Raw genomic sequence first — 23170 nt, forward strand, 5'->3', positions numbered from 1 at the left:
ATTCCTACCTATCAGGACTGTGTGTGTACCTACATCCTAAGGACTGGAGCTGTTCAAAATGGTAGCTAAACCATCAACTTTTCCAGTGCAATTAGCTAATGGCAATAAATACTGACCTAGCCAGCAATCCCTGTATCCCCTATACAAATAAATTAAGAAGAAACTGTTCATATTGCATTCATCAGGAGAGACCAAACATAAACTTAGGAAACGGTTCACTGAACATCCCAGCAGGGCTCACAGGGGATGACCGGACCTCCAAGTCACCACCCATTTTAATTCTCCTTCTCACTCCCTTTCTGACATGACCATCCATTGTCACAACAAACCACACCACAAACTGGAGAAACAACACCTCATCTTCCGTCTGGCCAGCGTACAGTCCGGAGGGCCCAACGTTGAGTTCTCCAAACTCAAATAACCTCCCTTCCCAACCCCTGACTCCCTTCTCAGCCCCTCACCTCCCTTCCACTCCTCCCTGCCACCGACCGGATTCATTCCTCCCATTGACCAACCAGGTCGTACCCTCTGTCTTCTTCACTTGTCTCCACTTCACCACACTGACCCTGCCACCCTCTTTGTCTGCAGCTCCCCCTACATCCACCCCCAGTACTGAAGAAGGATTACACCCGAAACATCGACTTCTCCATCTCTTGATGCTGCCTGGCTTGCTGTGTTCTTCCAACCTCCTGCCTGTATATTTTGGATTCCAGCATCTGCAGCCTTTTTTTGTTTCAAACTAAGCAGAATAATGTTGGTTTGATACAGGAGCAAAGCCAAAATCTTTTATCCATCTTGCGCCTTCCAAGTTAAATGTGAAGTTATTCGCAGCAATTCTCTGTGTTGCTGTTGCATCAGAGATGGTGGGTTTGACTGTCTATTCAAAAAGAGTATTCTCTCCTAACAAGCTGGAAATGGAGTGAGCAGTTTCCCAAAGATTGCAGACTTTCTCATAGTTCCAGTATCAAGGTTAGGGTCAAGGTCAGAATCATGAGTTGAGGTCTTCTTCTGACCGAGGCATCTGTGGCATTACCCAAGCACAGAAGGCGCCCTAGAGTGTCAGACCCTGGTTATTGGACCCTGATTTACACCTCTGTCCTAAACCCGAACAAAGACTGCACATACATTAGTTTCAGGGAGATCTGTGCCAGCTTTGAGATGCACCACAGCTGAAATGGATTCCATTCCCTTAAACAACTGTTTATTGCCTGAGCATATGCAGAGGATTTCGGAAGGCCAAAGTCTGGTATCCAAGCAATACAGTAGTTGTTACGTGTTCATTTTGTGGCAGTCCACTGTGCCTTTCTTTTACTCTTTCTTCTTTGGATGTGAGTGTCACTAGCTAGATCGATATTTATTGCCCTTGCAAAGGTGGTTCCGAGATGCCTTTTTAAAGTAGTGCTGTCCTTGGGGTGCAGTTAGGGAGGGGGTTCCATGATTCTGACCCAGTAAGGAATAGCAACGTAGTTCTAAATTAGAATAGTACATGGCTTAGGTAAGAACCTATACATGGTGATTTACTCATACAGTTGCTGAACTTGCCCTTCTAGATAGTAGAAGTCAGGCTTTTAGAAGATTCTGTTAGAGGAGTCTCATTGAGTGACAGCAGCACATCTTGCAGATGCTTTGTACTGACACCACCAATGGTGAAAGGAGTGAATGTTTAAGATGATGGATGGGGTACCAATCAAATAAGCTGTTTTTTTCTTGGGTGGTGTTGTGCTTCTTGAATGTTGTTGGAGCTGCCCTCACCTTGGCAAATGGAGAATATTCCATAATATTTGTCCTTATCGATGATGAACAGGCATTTGGAAACCAGAGGGTGGTTACTAATTGCAGATTTTCTATCCACTGAACTTCTCTTATAGACAGCCAAATTTATATAGCTAGTCCAGTTCAGTTTCTGGTCAATGGTAACGATCAGGATGTTAATTGTAGTGATTCAGTAATGACATTGAACATCTGAGAAAGATAAGTAGATTCTTTCTTACTGAAAATGGTCATAGCCTAGCACTTGTCAGCCCAAGCCTGAATGTTGTGCAGGAGGTACTACATATGACCATGGATTGCTTCAGTATCTGAAGAGGTGTGAATGTGCTAAACATTGTGCAGGGTCATTAACAAATGGTTGGACTTAGGGCAATAAGTTGAGGGACTCTTGCATGATGCTGTGGAACTGAGATGACTGATCTCTGACCACCACGGCCATATTCTTTTTTAACTATGACTCCAACCAGCAGATAATCTTCTCCTTCACTTCCCCCCAACCCCGCTCCACATGCACATATTGATGTAATACTCAGTTGTATGTGGCATCGACATCAAGTCACCCTTGCCTTCCCTCTGGAGTTCATATTTGAACCAAGGCTGTAAATGAGGTCATGGATAGCTCTGCAGGACCTAAATTAAGTGTCTAGAGCTGGTTATTGATGAGCAAGAGCTCTTGATCACATTATCAATGATCCTTCCCATCATTAGGCTAATGATCAGGAGTAGATTGATAGGTAATTAGCCAGATTGGATTTGCCCTGTTTTTGTGGACAGGATATATCTATATAGTATTCCACAAAGCTGGGTAGACTACTGGGTTGTAGCTGTACTGAACCAGCTTGGCTAAGGGTGCAGATAGGGGAGGTGATGGCCTGTGATATTATTGCTGGAATATTAATCCAGAGTCCCATTAATGTTCTGGGGACCCAATTTTGAATCCTGCCACATCAGATGATGAAATTTGAATTCAATTTTTAAAAATCTGAAATTTAGAGTCTAATGATGACCCTGAGTCCATTGTCAATTGTTAGAAAAAATAATCTGGTTTACAAATGTCCTTTAGAGAAGGAAACTGCCATCTTACCTGGTCTGATACATGTGACTTTGGTCCCTCAGCAATGTGGTTGACTATTGACTCCTTCTGGGATGGGCAATAAATGCAGGCCTAACCAGTGACACTCTCAATCTTAGCATGAATATTTTAAAAAATAGTTTTGGTGTGCAATTCTTCAGCACCTGTGTCTGAGTGTTGTCTTCTGTATTTGAGTCATCATGGAAAACCAAAAAAAATTTCTTTGGGTGACAAGAGCTATCCCCTGACATCAAGGTTGCAGATGGTTTGGAAGAATCTAGAAGCTCTAGAAGAATCTTGAAGATCTGGCTTTACACCACACCATCTTCGCATAAATAGCAGTCTGGCTGACAGATACAAATAAAGCCTCTGAAGCAGTCGAGATGCAAGGACAAATGCTTGTCATATTCCAGCAAGGCTTCCAAAGTGTCCCAGCGAAACTTGGAGCATGCTCAGTTGTGTGTTTTGCCATCATCCTGCTTTTTTTCAATGCCATAGTGAAATGTACTAGGAATTCCCTCACTACTCCAGCTGCAGTGGTGCTTTTAAGAGGTCCAGGCTGCTTTACATTTGGCAGGCTACCTTTAACTCACGCCAGTACATTACAATTTTTGGTTTCCCTTTAAAGCACATAGCGCTCAACAATGCAGTTAGCCCTGGCTGCATGCTGCATTCATAGTTATGAGCAGAAGAGACAAAATTGCCATGTTTCCTGCATCATATGGCATTTGCACATTGCAAGTCTAGTGTCTTACTCCAAGTTAGCCTCCAGTCTGTCTGTTCAGAATGCCTAATTTCACATCCAGTAATAAATACGAACATGTAAAGTAGGAGCAAAAGTAGGTCATTTAGCTCCTTGAGCCTGCTCCGCTATTCAATAAAATCAAGGTTGACCTCAAAACCTAATTACAGTGCATTTGATTAAAACTGTGTCAATAGCTAATTTGTAAAATGGCTGTCACTTTTGTTGATAGTTGTAAACCTATAATTTTCTGTTTTCTTTTTGTAGTATCAGAAGTAAAAATTATTGAATGCCTAAAGGATGTAACAGTTTTTGTTAATGAAACTGCCGTGTTTGAGTGCAAAGTGCACCCTGAAAATTTTGCTGATGTGCAGTGGTGGCTGGGCGACATTCCTTTGCAGCACAATGAAATGAATGAAATATCTATTGAACATGGAACGATTCACACCCTGAAATTAAAGAATGTCACTCAAGAAGACTGTGGTACTGTTACCTTTAAAGTTGGAAAACACACATCATCTGCAAAACTGTTAGTAAAAGGTATGGAATGATAAAGAATAATAGAAACATCTGCTTAGTTTATTTTGTCGCAAGTCTTGTATTTTACCTTTTGTCCACTAGAACCATGTTGAAGTAACTGTGTGCTGAAATAATCACGGGATGATTGTTAAACAGTTAGGGAGAATTAAATTATAGCAAAAATGGTTTTATACAAAAACAGTTTTTCAGACCTTTCACCATTCTGAAATATAAATCATGCCAATTTCCACATAGAGTTTCTAGCTGCCTTGCATATTCATTCATAGAATTATGGATATTGCTGGGAAGGCGAGCATTTCTGCTTACAATTACCCTTGAAAGAAAGATGGTAAGATTTCACAGTGAATACAATTGGCTGATTTACTAGGCTATTTCAGAGGGCTACTAAGAGTCAACCACATCATTCTGGGTTTGATGTTGCATTCTTTATAAGCTAGAGGCTTGTGTGGCACTGTGATAGTGTCCCTATCTTATAGGGCCAGGAGGTCCAGGTTCAAGTCCCACCAGCCCCAGAGGTGTGTTATAACATTACTGAACAGGTTAATCAGAAAATATGTACAGTATAGTCCTGATCCGTTAAAGGTAGCAATTTATCTGAAGAACATCAGTAAACTGGGTGGATTTTGAAGGTAATCTTATTGTTTCATGTCCACCATTACTTACACTGGGGACTACATTTTACAGGCTGTCTACAGATAGGAAATTGAGAAAATCGAGCACCATGCTAACTATTTACTCATTCACCCTGTTATGATTTTACAAGTGGCAGAAAAGGCAGCTGGAAAGCTGCCTGTCTGTATACTAGCTGAGGCACTGAAAGTGGATAACTAATGCCCACAAGAAATATCACCACACCACCAGTCCAATTTAATGGGCGATGGAGAAGTCTAAGTCGAACATATGGTTTGGCTAATTTGACGCTAGGCCTTCTTGCTTCCAGGCCCATTTGCCAATCAGATGCACCTTTTCCTTCCCTCCCTTTCAATATTCTTGGTGTGTTACTGGGATTGACTACTATTCTTGGCAGCTCGGTGAGGTGGGAATTCCTCTTGGAGAAGTATTGACATATGAAACTCCATCAGTTGTAAAATGGACACATATAATGAATGGTAGTACAAGTGCATCCATCGAAAACACATGGACTGCAGTAGTTCAAGAAGTCAGCTAGCCATTATCTGCTCAAGGGCAACCCGAGATGGGCTATAAATTCTGGTCCAAGCCAGCAATACCCACATCCCATGAATGAATAAAAATAATGTAGCAGGCATTAGGCTAGCAACTTAACTCTGAGAGCATAAAGAGTCATAGAGACATACAGCACGGAAACAGCCCCTTCAGTCCAACTCGTCCATGCCGACCAGATATCCCAACCCAATCTAGTCCCACCTGCCAGCACCTGGCTCACATCCCTCCAAATCCTTCCTATTCATATACCCATCTAGATGCCTTTTAAATGTTGCAATTGTACTAGCTCCACCACTTTCTCTCGCAGCTCATTCCATACACGTACCACCCTGTGAGTGAGAAAGTCACCTCTTAGGTCTTTTTTATATCTTTCCCCTCTCACTCTAAAACTATGATCTCTAGTTCTGGACTCCCCCACTCCAAGGAAAAGACATTGTCTATTTATCCTGTCCATGCCCCTCATGATTTTACAAACCTCTATAATGTCATCCCTCAGCCTCCGATGCTCCAGGAAAAACAGCCCCAGCCTATTCAATCTCTCCCTATAGCTCAAGTCTTTCCAACCCTGGCCAACATACTTGTAAATCTTTTCTGAACCCTTTCAAGTTTCACAACATCTTTCTGATAGGAAGGAGACCAGAATTGCATGCAATATTCCAATAGTTGCCTCACCAATGTCATGTATAGTCGCAACATGATATTCCAACTCCTGTACTCAATATTCAATAAATGAAAGCATACCAAATGCCGCCTTCACAATCCTGTCTACCTGCGACTCCGCTTTCAAGGAGCTATGAGCCTGCATTCCAAGATCTCTTTGTTCAGCAACACTCCTGAGGACCTTACCATTAAGAGTTAAGATTTGCTTTCCCAAAATGCAACACCTCACATTTATCTAAATTAAACTCCATCTGCCACTTCTCAGCCCATTAGCCCATCTGATCAAGATCCTGTTGTAATCTGAGATAACCTTCTTCACTGTCCACTACACCTCCAATTTGGTGTCATCTGCAAACTTACTAACTATACCTCTTATGCTCACATCCAAATCATTTATATAATTTGGCATTCGATTTATTTTGGAATCTCTCTGCCGTAGTTGCCATGATCATTTTCCAAGTGAGTTAAAAACTGTCTATTTCTGTATTATACACAAAAGATGAAAAAGATGTCCAATCACTTTAGGTCCCCCGCTTACCTTTACACAAGAGCTTGAAAACATGGAAGCAATGGAAAATAGCACGACAACCCTACTTTGTAAACTATCACAACCTAATGTTCCAGTTACATGGAAGATGGGTTCACGTGCAATTTCTCCAAGTGAGAAGTATGAAATCAAACAAGAAGATTATGTGCACATGCTACTGATTCATGACGTGAACATAGAGGACTCTGGAGACTATACATGTGATTCAGGCCTGAGACAGAGCACTGCAGTACTGCAAGTGAAAGGTAACTGATTACCTTCTGAAAAAGAAGTAATTTGCAGTCTTAAAGGAATTGTAATTTAAGTGCAGTGGTTTCTTTCAAATACTTTAAAATAGCAGAATTGGCATATGCAAGTTACTATTATACGAAGAAGAAATTACTTCTGGAAATCAGGTTTACATCTTCTCCTCAGGAAGGGAAGGAAACTTCTTGTGACATATTGATTGTATTGTAAAATCTAATGTTGTTCATAGTTCATATTATTTACACTTTAAAAAATTGATGACTTGCGCGCACTTTTTAAATAATGTTATCCATTATTTGGAGGTGGACCATGATTTGAGTTAGTACTTCTGATTAATTTTGCATTTTTCTAAAGTTCTTTTATTCATTATGAACTATAGCTGCACCTGTGTATTTTATAAAGAAACTGCAAAGCCAGGAAGCCGATGAAGGTAGTATGATAACGCTTCACTGTGAACTTACTAAGGCTGACGCACCAGTGATATGGAGAAAAGGATCCAAAAAGCTTAATCATGGTGACAAGTATGATCTGATTCGAAAAGGCTGTGCTGTTGAATTGCTGATCCACAATGTGAAGAAAGAGGATGGTGGAGTATATATTTGTGATTCTGGTGATGACCAAACAACTGCTACCCTCACAATCAAAGGTTTCCATACGTTTCTTAGCAGTGATGCAGCTTATTTTCATTAATTGATTCTATTAAAAAATTTCACATACCATATTTGCTGAACCGTTACTATTTTTCTGCAAAGCATTGCCCAAAAGTGCCATGTATTTGTTACTCTGAAGGTTATGTCCAAATATTTCCTGAAGTTTCCTTTCAAAATCCTGGTAGTTTTAAGGTCTGACAAATATGGTATACTTAGATGTTAATGATGTTATTCTTTTTGTACTTGCATTTTAGTTCATGTTTAAGTGAGTAGGTGAAATACTTTTCTGTAGTGAAGTATTGACAGGCTCACTTGATAACTTTAGATCAGAGAATGTGGAGTTAAATCTCCACCATAAACTTGTGTAGTGTGGCCCACTTTTCCTCACCATTGGCATCCATGCCTTCAAATGGATAGGCTCCATTCTCTAAATCTGTGACATATCAATATCCTTTTTAAAAATCATTACTTTTATTTTCCCCCAATGATACCATCTTTGGCTTTTAGGCTGATTTTAATGCCTTTCTGAAGCACCTTTCAATGTTTTTCTGTGTTTAAAATGTTATATGAATATTATTTAATGTTTTAGCCACTTGTAATACATGATAAACAATGCAAACAGCAAAGCCACACAAGCATTGAGATAAATGCTGAGAAATGATGTTGATGTTCCTGAGTTTACTATAAAGAATTAACGATTATAATGTTCTTACTGAGCTACCCTCCACTTTGAATAGTGCAGTCCCATAAAATTATGAATATCAATGTTAAAAGTTTTTCAAAAAATATCAGAATTTAGAAGATACCAATAATTGTTACTTCTCCTGCTTCTTCACTGGTACTTGAAAGAACTAAAAAGGGATATGACTGAGGTGAATAATATAAATGTTTGTCTTAACTTGAAGGCACTCTCATCTCAACATTGTTTTTCAGAACACATAAAAATTATTCGTGGACTTGAAGACACTAGTGTATTTGCTCAAAACACAGTGAAATTTCTGTGTGAGGTGTCTCATGAAGATGCTGCAAATGCTCAGTGGTGGCTGAATGGAACACTAGTTCAGAGTAATGAACTCCATGAAGTTGAAGCTACTAATAAGATACACACATTGACAATGAAAAACCTCACACCAGATGATTCAGGAACTGTTGTATTCAAGATCGGTTGTGAAAGTTCAACAGCTAAGTTGATGGTGCAAGAAAAACCTAAAGGTATTGTACAGTGTTTTTATATCTGAGAAGAGTTGTCATTCTTTTAGTGCTGTTAATAGGCATTTCAGTACAGAGTCATCAGTAAGTGGTTGTATCGGTTTTTCAGATGGTTCATTTAGTCAATTCTTGTGTTTGTAAACTTGTGACTGATCAAAGAAATTACTAATCTACCCCCACTTCCAAAAATTTCATCTTTTAAAAGTGCTAAATGCTACTCAAATATTGGTCAAATAGCAGTATGCAATCAAGTCGAATCAAGATTTCCCTAATCATTCATTTACATAACCTTTCCAGCAAAGAACATCACATGGCCAGATTACATTTTTAGATACTCCATTCATCTGTTCAGAAATGATGTACACATCCAGAGCATGTAGGACTTGAACTCAGGTAATCTGACTCGGAGGTAGATACACTACCACTACAATACAAGAGCCCAACTAGATTAGTTTTTAACATTACCTGCTCAACAGAAACCAGGTAGTTCATAAGTTCAAAATGGACGTTATTTACTCAGATGTAATGGAAGGTAGTTAACTTGTAGGGTATTGCGGAAGTGGATGACTCATAAATTTAACTAAGTCAAGGCAAAAAGTAATCTTCAATCAATCTTTTACACAGAAAGGAAGCAGGTGTTCATCAAAAAATAATTAGAACTGTACAAAACTTGCAACACATAAACAAACTGGCCCAATCAGTTTATCTTGGTATTTACCCTCCATGTGAGAATATAGTTTAGTCACACTTACACTTCCTGCTCTCTTATTTCTTCAACACCATTTCTTTGATCTCCCTATTGAACCTAATTCTGAACGTTGGCATCTTTTTGGCCTAAATTTGTAACAGTATTGTGTTCTACAGAGAATTAGGATGTGGACTAGCATCCTAATTCACAAAAGAAGAATTCAGTTTGTTCATAAATGATTAACTTACTTTAACTTTTATTATTTGCATTTCTAGTTCTTTTCAGACAAAACCTCCAGGACCTAAAAGCACAGGAAGAAGGTACAACAATTCTTCATTGTGAACTTTCTGAAGATGGAATGGCTGTAACATGGAAGAAAGGCTCAGAATCTATTAAATCTAGTAGCAAATATGAAGTGAGGCAAAATGGTCCTGTGGCTGAGTTGGTTATTTCTGACTTAACTCTAGAGGATGCTGGAGAATATACCTGTGAATCTGGAGATCAACAAACCACTGCTTCCCTAATTGTGGAGGGTATGAAGGGCACAAGTTAATTTGAGAATCTTCATGGTCATACAAGAATAACAAAATCATTCTGTGTTTCCTGTCTGCATTCTGTCTGTTAACTTTCCTTCTCAATTTATTCCCATCGTTATGCTACTGTCAGTTCTCTTCATTTAGTATTGAGTTGTGTTTTTGTTTTATTATTTGTAGAGGCAGGCCTGTCATATATCTGATATCACTTGTAGTTTCAGTGCCTAGTTTTAAACATAAAACTTTAAGATACCAATACTGAGATTTTTGTAAAGCTATGACAAAATTATTGCTAACACCAAAGAGGAAAGTCCAACACAATTTCTCTGGCCGAGAGAGAAAGGCCTGCTTTTAGACAGTGCATTAAATGTTACAATAAACTTAGAAGGCAGAACGCTGAAAACTGAGTAAGAGAAATGAGATTTAAGCATGACCGGAGATAGTTTTTATACAAAAGGTAAAAATTGAGATAGCAAGACAAAAGTAGGATTGTCTTTTGTGAATCTGACAAAAGATTACTTACAGAAAGCAGGAACAAAGGCTCAGATTTTTTTTAAAATCGCAGCATTGTTAATTGCTTCCCTAATTGTTACTGCTTTTTCCCTTTCCCCTTCCAACCATCCACCCAATCCCCCATTCCTGGCTCAACAACCTCCTCCAATGGAGCTGACACACTCCAAATACTGGGCCACTACTCTGCATCCCTGACTTGTTAGAGCTGGCCCATAATGACTGACATATTTTGCTGAACTTAATTAATTTTTTGGTGTCTCTGACAACAGGCTGAAAGGCCAAGGTCAACTGCGCTTCAGCTGCTTCCAGGAACTCTAATGCAATTTTGTGTCTAACAGGAAATTAACTGCTTATTCCTATTAAGTAGAGATCTTTCCTCCAAGAACTTTTAGCCAAAAAGAGGAGCAGAACTGTTCTGTTCCAAAAGTACCACTAGGTGCAGTGATTATTGCAGGAAGTGTACCCATCTTAGAGCAACAAGATGGAGCAGGCTTCAAAATGGAGGTGTGTGGAATCAGCTGGGGATAGTCAGATAGGTGACTGTAGATAACTAAATGATGGAGGATTTGTTTTTGTTGAGAACAGTGAGGTATGTTTCCTCAGGTGTAGCCAAGCATCTGGGGAAGAGGGCTTCTCTGAGGATCACATGTTTCAGTAATCTCCTGTAGATTTAGCTCTGCAAGGAAGCTGTTGTCTTTTACTGGATTGTCTTTCCATCTGGCAAAGCCCCCAACTCCCCATGTTCTCCAACTGGTTGTGGGAAGGAGTCCTTGATAAAATGCACTTAACAGCCTCATTTGATTTTTGAGCTGGAAGTAATTTCTTAACCTTCCTGGATCCTGAGCGACTTGAACAGAATTGAGAAAGTGATGGGTACTGCAATCACCCCTTCTCTCTTGGAAGCCCCACCCATCTGGCTCACTACTTTCTTTCATAGGTTGGATTAAATTAATGAAGCAAAAGATTTTGATTCAACTTATTGACACACAGCCAACCAGTAAAGACACAGGCTCACTGGCAAGCAAGTATATCATGGAGGGTAGATTTCAGCATGTTCCTTCGGGTAGAAGTCAGTCTTAGGCAAAGTGTAACTTCCTTTTCTCAACCACTCAGAATTTTGCTCCTCACTCCTCATTCAAAATTCTGATTTTGCATTAATTCATAAGGCTCCCACCTACCTCTGATGACTGCCTCAATTTAGTTGAATAATTAAACTCAGTGGGAGGATTCAACACAATAAACACAGCGGCTACAAGAGCAGATCAGAGACTGGGGATACTGCAGCAAGTAACTCACCTGACACACCAAAGTCTATCCACCATTGACAAGGCATAAGTCAGGAGTGTGATGGAGTATTCCCCACTTACCTGGATGGGTGCAGATCCAACAACACTCAAGGAGCTTGACCCAATCCAGAACAAAGCAACCCACTTGATTGACACCACATTTACAAACATTCAATCCCTCTACCACCGGCGCTCAGTAGCAAAAGTATTTACTATCTACAAGATGCACTGCAAATATTCACTGAAGATCCTTAGACAGCATCTTCCAAACCCACAGCACTCCCATCTAGAAGGACAAGGACAGCAGTTACTTGGGAACACCACCACCTGCAAGTTCCCCTCCAAGCCACTCACCGCCCTTGGAAATATACTGCCATTCCTTCACAGTTATTGGGTCACAATCCTGGAATACCCTCCCTACCAGCATTGTGGGTCAACCCACAGCAAATGGACTGCACCGATTCAAGAAGACAGGTCACCATCACCTTCTCAAGGGCAAATCGCAATGGAATATCAGTGCTGGCCAGCCAATCATGCCCAAGTCCCACAAATGAATTTTAAAAATAACAAATGGGCGACCAGTTACATTCAAACATTTTAAGGGAATCCTTCCGGTATTTATATTGGGAATACTTGACAATGTAACAGCCAGGATTTTTCCACCCAGATCAGAAATGCTCTGCTCCACAATCCTTACCCAGGAATAAATGCTCCAGAAGGTTTTCATTCTGTGGGGTGGGATGAGCCGTGGCGGGTGGTCCCAGAAAGAGTTTGAAGGCTGGCTGAACGAAAGGCACTGCTTCAGCACTTTGCCAAAGATATAAAACAAACTAAAACAAAATGCCACCTTCATTCTTTGCACCCCCCTGCCCCTCCACACACACACACTCTCTCACTCTTAACCTTTACTCCACCTCATGCCTGCTGTCCCCTAAATCCGTGTCATTCGATGTCCCTGTACTTTCTCCAAGTAGCCCCCTTACAACCTTGTCCCCTTCATGAATACCTGTAACCTATTATTGCCCCAGTGCCAATTAATGACAACTCATGCCACTCCACATACCACCTTTTGCACTTATACCTTCTTTGCCAGTTTATCCAGAATCCACAACGGGCAGCTTTTAAACATTGTCCTGAGAATTCATAAAGTACTTAAATGTCTACTGAGGAATTTATTATTTAAAAACAAAACACTCTCATCGATTTAAAAAACACATTTACTACATTTAACTTAGAGTCATAGAGAGGTACAGCATGGATAGAGACCCTTCGGTCCAACCCGTCCATGCCGACCAGATATCCCACCCAATCTAGTCCCACCTGCCAGCACCTGACCCATATCCCTCCAAACCCTTCCTATTCATATACCCATCCAAATGCCTCTTAACTGTTGTAATTGTACCAGCCTCCACCACTTCCTCTGGCAGCTCATTCCATACACGGACCACCCTTTACGTGAAAAAGTTGACCCGTGGGTCTCTTTTATATCTTTCCCCTCTCACTCTAAACCTATGCCCTCTAGTTCTGGACTCCTCGACCCAGAGAAAAGGCTTTGCCTATTTACCCTATCCATGCCCCTCAGAATTGTGTAAACCTCTATAAGGTCACAATCTCAGCCTCTGACTGTGAGCATAAGAGGTACAGTTAGTACGTTTGCAGATGACATCAAAATTGGGCGTGTGGTGGACAGCAAAGAGGGTTACCTCAGATTACAACAGGATCTTAACCAGACGGGCCAATGGGCTGAGAAGTGGCAGATGGAGTTTAATTCAGATAAATGCAAGGTGCTGCATTTTGTGAAAGCAAATCTTATCAGGACTTATACACGTAATGGTAAGGTCCTAGGGACTGTTGCTGAACAAAGAGATTTTGGAGTGCAGGTTCATAGCTCCTTGAAAGTGGAGTCACAGGTAGATAGGCTAGTGAAGAAGGCGTTTGCTTTACTTTCTTTTGTTGGTCAGAGTATTGAGTACAGGAGTTAGGAGATCATGTTTGGAATATTGCGTGCAATTCTGGTCTTCCTATCGCAAAGATGTTGTGAAACTTGAAAGGGTTCAGAAAAGATTTACAAAGATGTTGCCAGGTTTGGGGGATTTGAGCTATAGGGAGAGGCTGAACAGGCTGGGGCTTTTTTTCCCTGGAGCGATGGAGGCTGAGGGGTGACCTTATAGAGGTTTGTAAAATTATGAGGGGCATGGACAGGATAAATAGACAAAGTCTTTTCCCTGGGGTTGGGGAGTCCAGAACTAGAGGGCAGAGGTTTAGGGTGAGAGGGGAAAGATATAAAAGAGACCTAAGGGGCAACCTTTTCACACAGAGCTGCCATAGGAAGTGGTGGAAGCTGGTAAAATTGCAATATTTAAAAGTCATTTGGATGGGGATATGAATAGGATGGGTATATGAATAGGAATGGTTTGGAGGGATATGGCCGGGTGCTGGCAGGTGGGACTAGATTGGGTTGGGATAACTGGTCAGCATGGACGGGTTGGACCGAAGGGTCTGTTTCCATGTTGTACATCTCTATGACTCTATGACCATATCTCTCCTGAAGAGCATCAGACCCCAATCAAAGGTGTCCAGGACCATATCCAAAAGCGTACCCTACCTTTTCAAAGAGCTCAGGAAGCTTGAGACCTTCTCTCCCAGGTCTAAAATGCATAAATCATACTTTGGATATCCCATGAGAAAAAAGTAGATTTGACTGAAGAACTTGCACTTTAGCATTTGCAGTTGCCTCCTTAAACCATGGATACACACAATAGATATCATCCCCATTCCTCCCCAGAACTCATTTGCAAAAAATGGTGAGTGCCATGTTTGAGGATGAGATATCTGAATTTAGGCCTCGAGTTCCATTTATGTAACAACAGAGATGCTTTCCAGTGCGAAAATCGAAGCCCACACACTCAGTATTGAATTGTACAGTCCTCAAGTTGCTCAGCATTTGATTTGATCTGAAAAGCCAGTCACAATGTTTAGAATATGCAAGGAGAAGGACCTTTGTGTAGCAGGAGTCATAAAGTATGATCTTTTTCTAATATTAACCTGAAGGAATTTTGACAGGCACTTGGACAATATAGCAATATCTTCAGGTGAAGTAGAAATTTAGGGCTTGATTGGTGTTGTTGCACATGTGGAAACCATGTTAATACTGTAGAAGAGTGCAAAATTAAATGAAAATAATAATTGAATAGTTGAAGCTGACCAGCTTTGTTATATAAATGTAACAAGGGTATATGTCATAATCATTGTCATATTCAATCCAAATCTCATTCATTCCTAAAAATCTCACATCTTTTACATTTATATATACCTCAGCTGTACCTGCCTATTTCAAAAAAGGGCTTCAGGATGAGGAAACTGTGGAAGGTCACACAGTCACACTGCACTGTGAACTTTCAAAGCCTGATGTTCTTGTGGAATGGAGAAAGAGACTTGCAGTGCTTCAACCAAGTGACAAGTATGAAATGAAGCAAAATGGTGCTGTAGTAGAATTGCTAATCCACAATGTGAAACGAGGAGATGATGGCAAATATACTTGTTATTGTGGGAATCTACAAACAACAGCTTCCTTAACTGTTAAAGGTGATAATTTAATTATTTTTAAACTTTTACTGCAAACACTTTTTTTTCCGAGGGAAAGCATCTTCATAGGTACCACATTTGTAAATCAAGGGAAATGTGTGGATGTACTTAGTGTCACACCAAAGATTATCCTGGAAAATAAAAGCCAATGTAGGGATAATTGGCTCTTTAACAAGAAGCACAGAGTAGATATAAATAGCTCTTTTTCAAATTAGAAAATTGTGGAGTGGTATGTGACAAGGATTTGTGCTGGGACCTTATTTATTACAATTTATCTAAATGATTTGGATGAAGGGATTGAAGGTTATGATTGCCAAATTTGTTGACAGTGCAAAGATATGTAGGAAAGTAAGTTGTTGACTCCTGACGATTATAAAAAGACCTAACCAATGTCCTGTACAGCCGCAACATGATCTCCCAACTCCTGTACTCAATATTCTGACCAATAAAGGAAAGCATACCAAATGCCTTCTTCACTATCCTATCTACCTGCGACTCCACTTTCAAGGAGCTATGAACCTGCACTCCAAAATCTTAACATATCATGTTGCAGGTAATTAGAAAAGTTAATAGAATGTTATAATTTTTTGTGATGGGAATCCAGAGTACTGTTCACAGTAGTGGTTACCTTCCTTAAGGAAGGACATACATGGATTGTAAGCAGCTCAGAGAAGGTTTATCAGACCAATAATTGGAATAGGTGGATTGTCTTGTTTAAAAAAAAGTTGGACAAGCTAGGCACGTGTCCACTGGAATTTAGAAGACTAAGAGATGATTTGATTAAAATTCTGAAGGATCTTGACAAGGTAAATATGAAGAGGGTGTTTCCTTTTCTGGGAGGATCTTGATCCAGGAGTGACTGTTTAAAATTCAGAAATCGCCTACAAAACAGATTAAGTGAATTCTTTTCTCTTCGAGTGGTAAGGATGAGGTGAGGATGTAATCAGATCAGCAGTAATCTTATTGAATGGCTGAGGAGCTGAATGGTGTAGCCCTGCTCCTGATTTGTTGGTTTGAATGTGAAATGGATTTGAACAGCAGAACAGCTTTAATAGTTCTAAGGTGGAGGAAAATAGATTCAAGAGAAGGAAGTGTTGAAAACGTATCAGGGTAAGTAGGAATGTAGATTTGAGGATGTTTTCAGACCAGCCGTCATCTTGTTGAATGGCATTCCCCTGCTCCTGATTTGTTAGTTTGAATGTGAAATGGATTTAAATAGCAGAACAGCTTAAATCCTTGGTGCAATAAAACAGAAAATGCTGGTCAAATTCAGAAATTCTGACAGCATCTGTGGATAATTCCGAAGAGAATTCATGTATGAACTTGAAAGATCATGAAATACTCGCTCTGTTTCTCTCTCTGCAAATGCTACCAGACCTGCAGAGTTCCTTCAGCACTTCCTGTTTTATTTCAGGTTCTCCAGCCTCACATTTTATTAAATTCTTGGTGCCCAGTTCAAAATCTATAACAATTAGCAATGGAAAACATGTTCTTTAGTTAATTAAAGGCCACTGAAGTAGTATTAAGAATGCTCGATAATTCTTTAAAATGCAACAGGATTCTGGATCTCTACTTTTAAGTGACACTGAGAGTGGAAGGCATTAATTTGCAGATGTTTTTCTTCAGGTATAGATTTTTTTTGGTAATGAGTGAACCAATCAGGGAAAAAAATGCTTTGCTAAATGAAATAGCGAACTGGATTTGATCCATTTAACTGTTTAATAATATTGTAATAGTAGTGCAGATTGTTCAAAATGATTTCTACTAAATGTATTTAACAACACAGCTTTATAAAAATGAGGAGTAAATGATTTCTGTACCTGGAACATAAGACACCTGTGCAATCAGTGTAGTTGGAGAATTTAATACAATATTTAGTAGTCATTGCATTAGTTAACTTCATGAAGTCTAAACTTGAAAGGTCTTTATCTTCTGCAACATTAGAAACTTATATTGACCCATGAATCTTCCTGAATCCTTTGAATAAAATATAAAATGTCTTCATTTTATGATTGTGTCAAGCTACTTTTCACAGGTTTGACTCCTATCTCTTATAATATACTTCTGGAAAGAAAGTTGCTTACTAAATATGAAATTGCTCACATACCGGAATCACAGGCTAGTTATATAGATTTATATCTTTTTGCTAACTGCTCTAACTGACTGTACATATGTATTTTTATTTGTTATTGGATGCAGTTGATCAGCAAATTGCCAATAAATGTTTATTTTTAAGACTTTTTCATTTTATTTTCCAGAGCACGATATTAAAATAGTTTCTGGTTTAAAGAATACTGATGTCTTTGCTGGTGAGTCAGCCACATTTAGTTGCGAACTTTCGCACAAGGATGTGGAAAATGTGCAGTGGTGGTTGGATGGCTCACCCCTACAGAATAATGATCTGAATGAGATATCTGTTCAAGATGGAAATATCCATACATTAACGTTACAGAGCCTGGGAACCGATGACTCCGGAACAGTGACATTTAAGGCTGGGTCACTTATTTCTTCAGCAAAATTATTAGTTAAAGGTATTTGGTCAGATAAAGATTTGTTGTAACTATTATTTTCTGAATACTGATGGTTTCGCTGCATGCCTTTGCTATTTCAGATTGTAAGAGGTGATATGGATCTCATTTTGGATTTAAACAGTGAGTCAATAGATGGATCATACTGATGTGTGAATTACAGAACTGTTGGCTATGGATTGACTTTTGCTAAAATTTGGCTAGGTACCGATTTTAGGGAATACCATGGCTGGTTTCTCTCCATGAGTTCTAGCAAGTCATCTAATGCTATGCCTTGCACTTGCCTCATTACATATGCACCACATCTCCAAGGTACCCAGTTTGCACTATTGTGTGCTTAGAATTTGTGTAAACAATCACCACTGCCAAGATTTTTAAGTACTGTGCTAATTTTAAAGCCCAGCTGTGTACCAGGTCAAGTGCTGCCAGCCAGGAGCTACCCTTCACAGTGCACATAGTGGAAGAGGAATGAAAAGCTGAAGCTTCTGAGGGCACACAGGTGGCATAGGTGACACGTCTTTGCAAATATATGTTCTCATTAATAAATGTATTGTTATGTCATCACCTGTCTGATCAATGTCATCAATTTTATCACCCTGTCTAGTAAGTGCTACTCATATCCTAACACCCAATGTAGCATAACACCTTCTCATTGTTAAATATAGGAGCAACACACATAGAAGGCGTTTAACTTAATGATCACCTTCACTTTTGTTGAACAATACCAAAAACGAAGAGAGAACAGAAAATCTGCATTCGTTTGAGGACAGGGGTCACTTGCCTTTGAGTAACAATAAATTTATAGTCAACGAATGATTACTACGCCTGGCTCACATCTGTTTTGATTGGATGTCAGTTAAGTTGTGTCTGACTAGTTACACCTGATACTGCAGATCTTTAAATGCTGAAGTTAATATTCCTCCTATTAGTGTCCTTATCTTCCTCCTTGAAAAGTTACGGACTTACTCCCAGTTCTTCAGCATGGGCTGTGTTTTATCTGCAATCAACCTCAGTAAAGAGTTTGAGTAATGAAACCAGCATTCATCTTTGCAGAGGCAATCCTCATCTCTTAACAGCCATCTTTGTAAGCCATCTGGCCCTTAAAATGAAGGTGGGATATGGGACTTGTCAAGGATACCTTGGAGCTCACTGATATCTTTCATTGCAATGCTGCTGCCATGGTGCTTTGCACACAGGGACAAGCACCCACCTTGTGCTTCAGTACAGGGTGTGTCTCAGAGCTTTTAGCTTGCTGTCTCACCACTGATTTATTTTGCACCTGCTAGGCTGCTCATAGCAACTCTGCCATACCTTGCCTTGCTGAGACACATACCCAGACATTTTGTCATGTGTGGTAAGAATAAGCAGTCAAGGGGACTGTGGTCAGTTCAGGGACTGGTTTATCAATCAGGAATGGTGTTGATGTGTCCTAGGTGAGTGAAGAAGAGCAGAATGCAGGAATGGTTAGTGGTTTATAGGGATGGTGTGGGTGAGAGCCATTATGGGAAGATAGTGCATGCAACATTAAGAGTGCTTGACCATGGGACTTGGTAGGAGGTGGGTGCAATGGCAAGCTTAGATTAAGTATGAGGTAGCTGAGAGAAAATGGTGAAACTGACGTGTGCCAGACTGTGACACCATACTGACCCAGTGTGACTTCAGATCAGAATAGCAGCACTTCACATAGTGTGCAGATTTGTTTGTAAATACTACACCCAAGCGTGATTGTTGTAAGATCCCTAAACAGTGAACATTTCACCATGGCTAAGCAGACTGCCATGCAAGAGCACTACTGTGGAAGCATGATACATATCTAATGAAGTGAGTAGTATAAAATTGCATTAGAAAAGTTACTAAAGCTCATGGAGAGAAACCTTCCATTGAACTCCCTGAAATTGACCCTCAGGTGATTTGTTTTGGGAAAATTCTGTTCAACGTTTAAATGGCCAATGATTTCTTATGGATTGATTTGAGGTGAGCAATTTCAGATTTTTACGTCTTGTCAGGCGAAGACAAATGGAAATGAGGGCATGAAAGGAGTTTTGGGGAGTGAAACTATGTTGAAAGATTTCAAAAGTGGTGGGATTGGATTTTGGAGGCATGGGAGGGGGGAAGGAGAAGGAAGAGATTAGTATTTATGGGGTAGGTTGGCTGCAATCATGCATGGGGAGGTCAAAGTTCTGGGAATGGAGTTGGGGAAAGTAGAGAAGTCATGATCAGCGGGGAGGCCAAATGTTATCTTCCACAGTTGGGGAAATATTCCTGTTCTCCCTTTATTCTTTGTTCATTCCTCAACTCTTGCACGTAGAATATAGAACATTACAGCACAATGCAGGCTGTTTGACCCTTGATGTTGCGCCAACCTGTGAAACCAATTTGAAGCTCATATAACCTACACTATTCCATTATCATCCATATGTTTATTTAATGACCATTTAAATGCCCTTAAAGTTGGCGTATCTACTATTGTTGTAGGCAGGGCATTCTACGCCCTTACTTCTGAGTAAAGAACCTACCTCTGACATCAGTCCTATATCTATCACCCCTCAATTTAAAGCTGTGTCCCCTCGTGCTAGCCATCACCATCAGAGGAAAAAATGTAGGTGGGATATGGGACTTGTCAAGGATACCTTGGAGCTCACTGATACCTTTCATTGCAATGCTGCTGCCATGGTGCTTTGCACACAGGGACAAGCACCCACCTTGTGCTTCAGTACAGGGTGTGTCTCACTGTCCACCCTATCTAATCCTCTGATCATCTTTTTGTCTCAATTAATTCACCTCTCAACCTTCTTCTCTCATGGGACCTTCCCTCCATACCAGGCAACATCCTGGTGAATCTCCTCTGCACCCTTTCGAATCCTTCCACATCCTGTCTATAATGCGGCGACCAGAACTGTACACAATACTGCAAGTGCAGCCACACCAGAGTTTTGTACAGCTGCACATGACCCCATGGGTCCAAAACTCAATCCCTCTACCAATAAAAGCTAACACACCATATACCTTTTTAACCACCCTATCAACCTGGTTGACAACTTTCAGGAATCTATGTACACGGACACGGGGGTCTCTCTGCTCATCCACACGACCAAGAATCTTACTAGAAGCCCAGTACTCTTTATTTCTGTTGCTCCTTCCAAAGTGAATCACCTCACACTTTTCTGCATTAAATTGCATTTGCCACCTTTCACCCTAGCTCTGCAGCTTACCTATGTACTTCTGTAACCTGCAACAACATTCTGCACTGTCCACTATTCCACCGACTTTAGTGTTGTCCGCAAATTTACTAACCCATCCTACTATGCCCTTGTGCAGGTCATTTATATAAATGATAAACAGCAGTGGCCCCAAAAGAGATCCTTACGGTACACCATTAGCAACTGAACTTCAGAATGAACATTTCCCATCATCCACCACTCTCTGTCTTTTTACAGTTAGCCAACCTCTGATCCAAACCGCTAAATCACCCTCAATACCATGCCTATGTATTTTGTGCAATTGGCTACTGTGGGTAACCTTATCAAATGCTTCTCTGAAATCCATTTACACCACATCAACTGTTTTTCCGTCATCCACCTGTTTGGTCACCTTCTCAAATAACCAATAAAGTTTGTTTCTGGACAACATCTGGAGAAATATTTTCTTTAAATGAGATTGCAAAAGAAAAGCATGCAGAGAACCCTTTTCTAGCAGTTGGGGTTCAATTGATGAACCTGTAAATCTTATTTAGAATTAGATTAAATCCAAATAGTTTTATACTGGAGAATGACACATTATTCATTTATTAATATGGTAATACTAGGTACTGATGAAGCGGCAAGTAATAAATTTGTGCAGTGATTTTAAAATAATCAAGTAAATGTTGTTGCTTTGTATACTGTATTAAGAAGCCACTTACCCAGTATTTTTCTGCACATATTCAATGTTATAAAAATTGCACATTTATTACTGAAGGACATTTATTTTAATAAGGGGTAAAATGAATCATTGATATGAATGAGCACAGTGGGGAATGTGCAGACATGGTGAGGGTCAGTAGATCACCTGCTGCAGAGGAAGAGAGTCTGAAATTGAGCAGACAAGTTGATCTGCAGTAAGCTATTTCAGATGCTTATGTCATTATAACTGCATGCCAACTAACAGTCTGAGACAGAGCAGTATCATGTCAATAAGAGGTCCAGGTAAGTTTGTTTTTTGAACTAACTCTTAATTTCTTTATAGTCACAGTACAATTTAAACTGCAGCTAAACTTAAATATTGTGTGTTATGTTTTATAGTCATACTCAGATTGTCGTTCAGATCAGATGTTCAACCAAGGTCTCATCTGCTTAGATAAGCAAACATAAAAGTTTAAATACAGATTTTACTAGCATTATTGCTAATATTTCTCTCATTTCATTGTCAAAAAGCAAACTGTCATATGCTGTCTGTGGAAACTTGCAGTATTTAGTTTGCTTATGAACGTTCTGAGATATGAACACTAATTAAGCATTTCAGTTCTTGTTCTCATCCTTGCTTTTCTGCAAGCTTCCAAGGTTAATCTAGCCGTTGGAAATTCTTGAGATGCATTCTTTTCCATGGTGGCATAAAACTGCAGTTGTCTTTTACACCTTTCTTGCTACATCCTACTAACATTTTGCAACATAGGGCATTCATTTATTTAACCTTTAACCTTTCTCGCAACCATTAAATGATCCATGAAACAACCTCACAGCAGTATTCATGCCTTAACATTATGGTCTTTATAAATTGTATGCCTTCTTTTGGATCTTGTGCCAGAACTTGAGATTGGTTGATAATACGTTAACAGTGTTCATACCTTTCAGTTACACTTACATTAATCCCTTTATATTGTCAGAGGCCATCCTTCCATCGAAGTTTGGTTATATCAGTCCATTCCTATGGTAACTAGCATGTTCAGGACTGGTCTGATAAATGGACTTTTTGACTCTGCTGTTGATTGTTTAACAACAGTTTTGCTCACAGGAGTTACATGATTAACCATTTGACTTGTATACTTTAAATGACTTATCTAATTCACAGTGGAATTGAGTGAATACAATGTGGCAGCAGTAAAGTTGTTGAACAGAGTAAATTTAACCTTGTTTAAATCTAACTTTACTCAGTTACTGCCGGAGGCATTCTTTAATGGACATACATCTTTGTATGGCACAATTGACAAGTACAAATTTTCCAATCAATGTGTATTGTATAATAGAGGGTTTACAAAATTGTTAGGAATTTAATAGCAAAAGGAAAAGTCAGAAGATTCCCTTTATCAGAGGTTTGAGAAATAAATGACCGGAAAATTCCACAAGACTGAGCATTCAGTTGAAACTGTGAATGCCTTGTTGAATGTCAAGGCCCTTTTCTCTTCCTAGCTGTTCAAGAATTCTTGTGAAGTGCTGTAGAT

The 23170-nt window shown here is 39.8% G+C and overlaps 1 protein-coding gene across 2 annotated transcripts in view; it reads left to right on the forward strand.

Moving 5' to 3' along the window:
- Positions 1 to 23170, forward strand: part of obscnb (obscurin, cytoskeletal calmodulin and titin-interacting RhoGEF b) — an 802448-nt gene that overhangs the window by 471209 nt on the left and 308069 nt on the right. The window contains exons 55-61 of one of the 2 annotated variants that reach the window (XM_072576281.1): positions 3852 to 4124; positions 6495 to 6761; positions 7142 to 7408; positions 8346 to 8624; positions 9585 to 9842; positions 14960 to 15226; positions 17485 to 17757. In XM_072576281.1, the coding sequence (XP_072432382.1) occupies positions 3852 to 4124; positions 6495 to 6761; positions 7142 to 7408; positions 8346 to 8624; positions 9585 to 9842; positions 14960 to 15226; positions 17485 to 17757 (1884 nt within the window). The remainder of the gene's footprint in view (positions 1 to 3851; positions 4125 to 6494; positions 6762 to 7141; positions 7409 to 8345; positions 8625 to 9584; positions 9843 to 14959; positions 15227 to 17484; positions 17758 to 23170) is intronic. The other variant, XM_072576282.1, reaches the window with a different exon arrangement.

Source organism: Chiloscyllium punctatum, chromosome 8 (genome assembly GCF_047496795.1).
Source record: "Chiloscyllium punctatum isolate Juve2018m chromosome 8, sChiPun1.3, whole genome shotgun sequence".
NCBI lineage: Eukaryota > Metazoa > Chordata > Chondrichthyes > Orectolobiformes > Hemiscylliidae > Chiloscyllium > Chiloscyllium punctatum.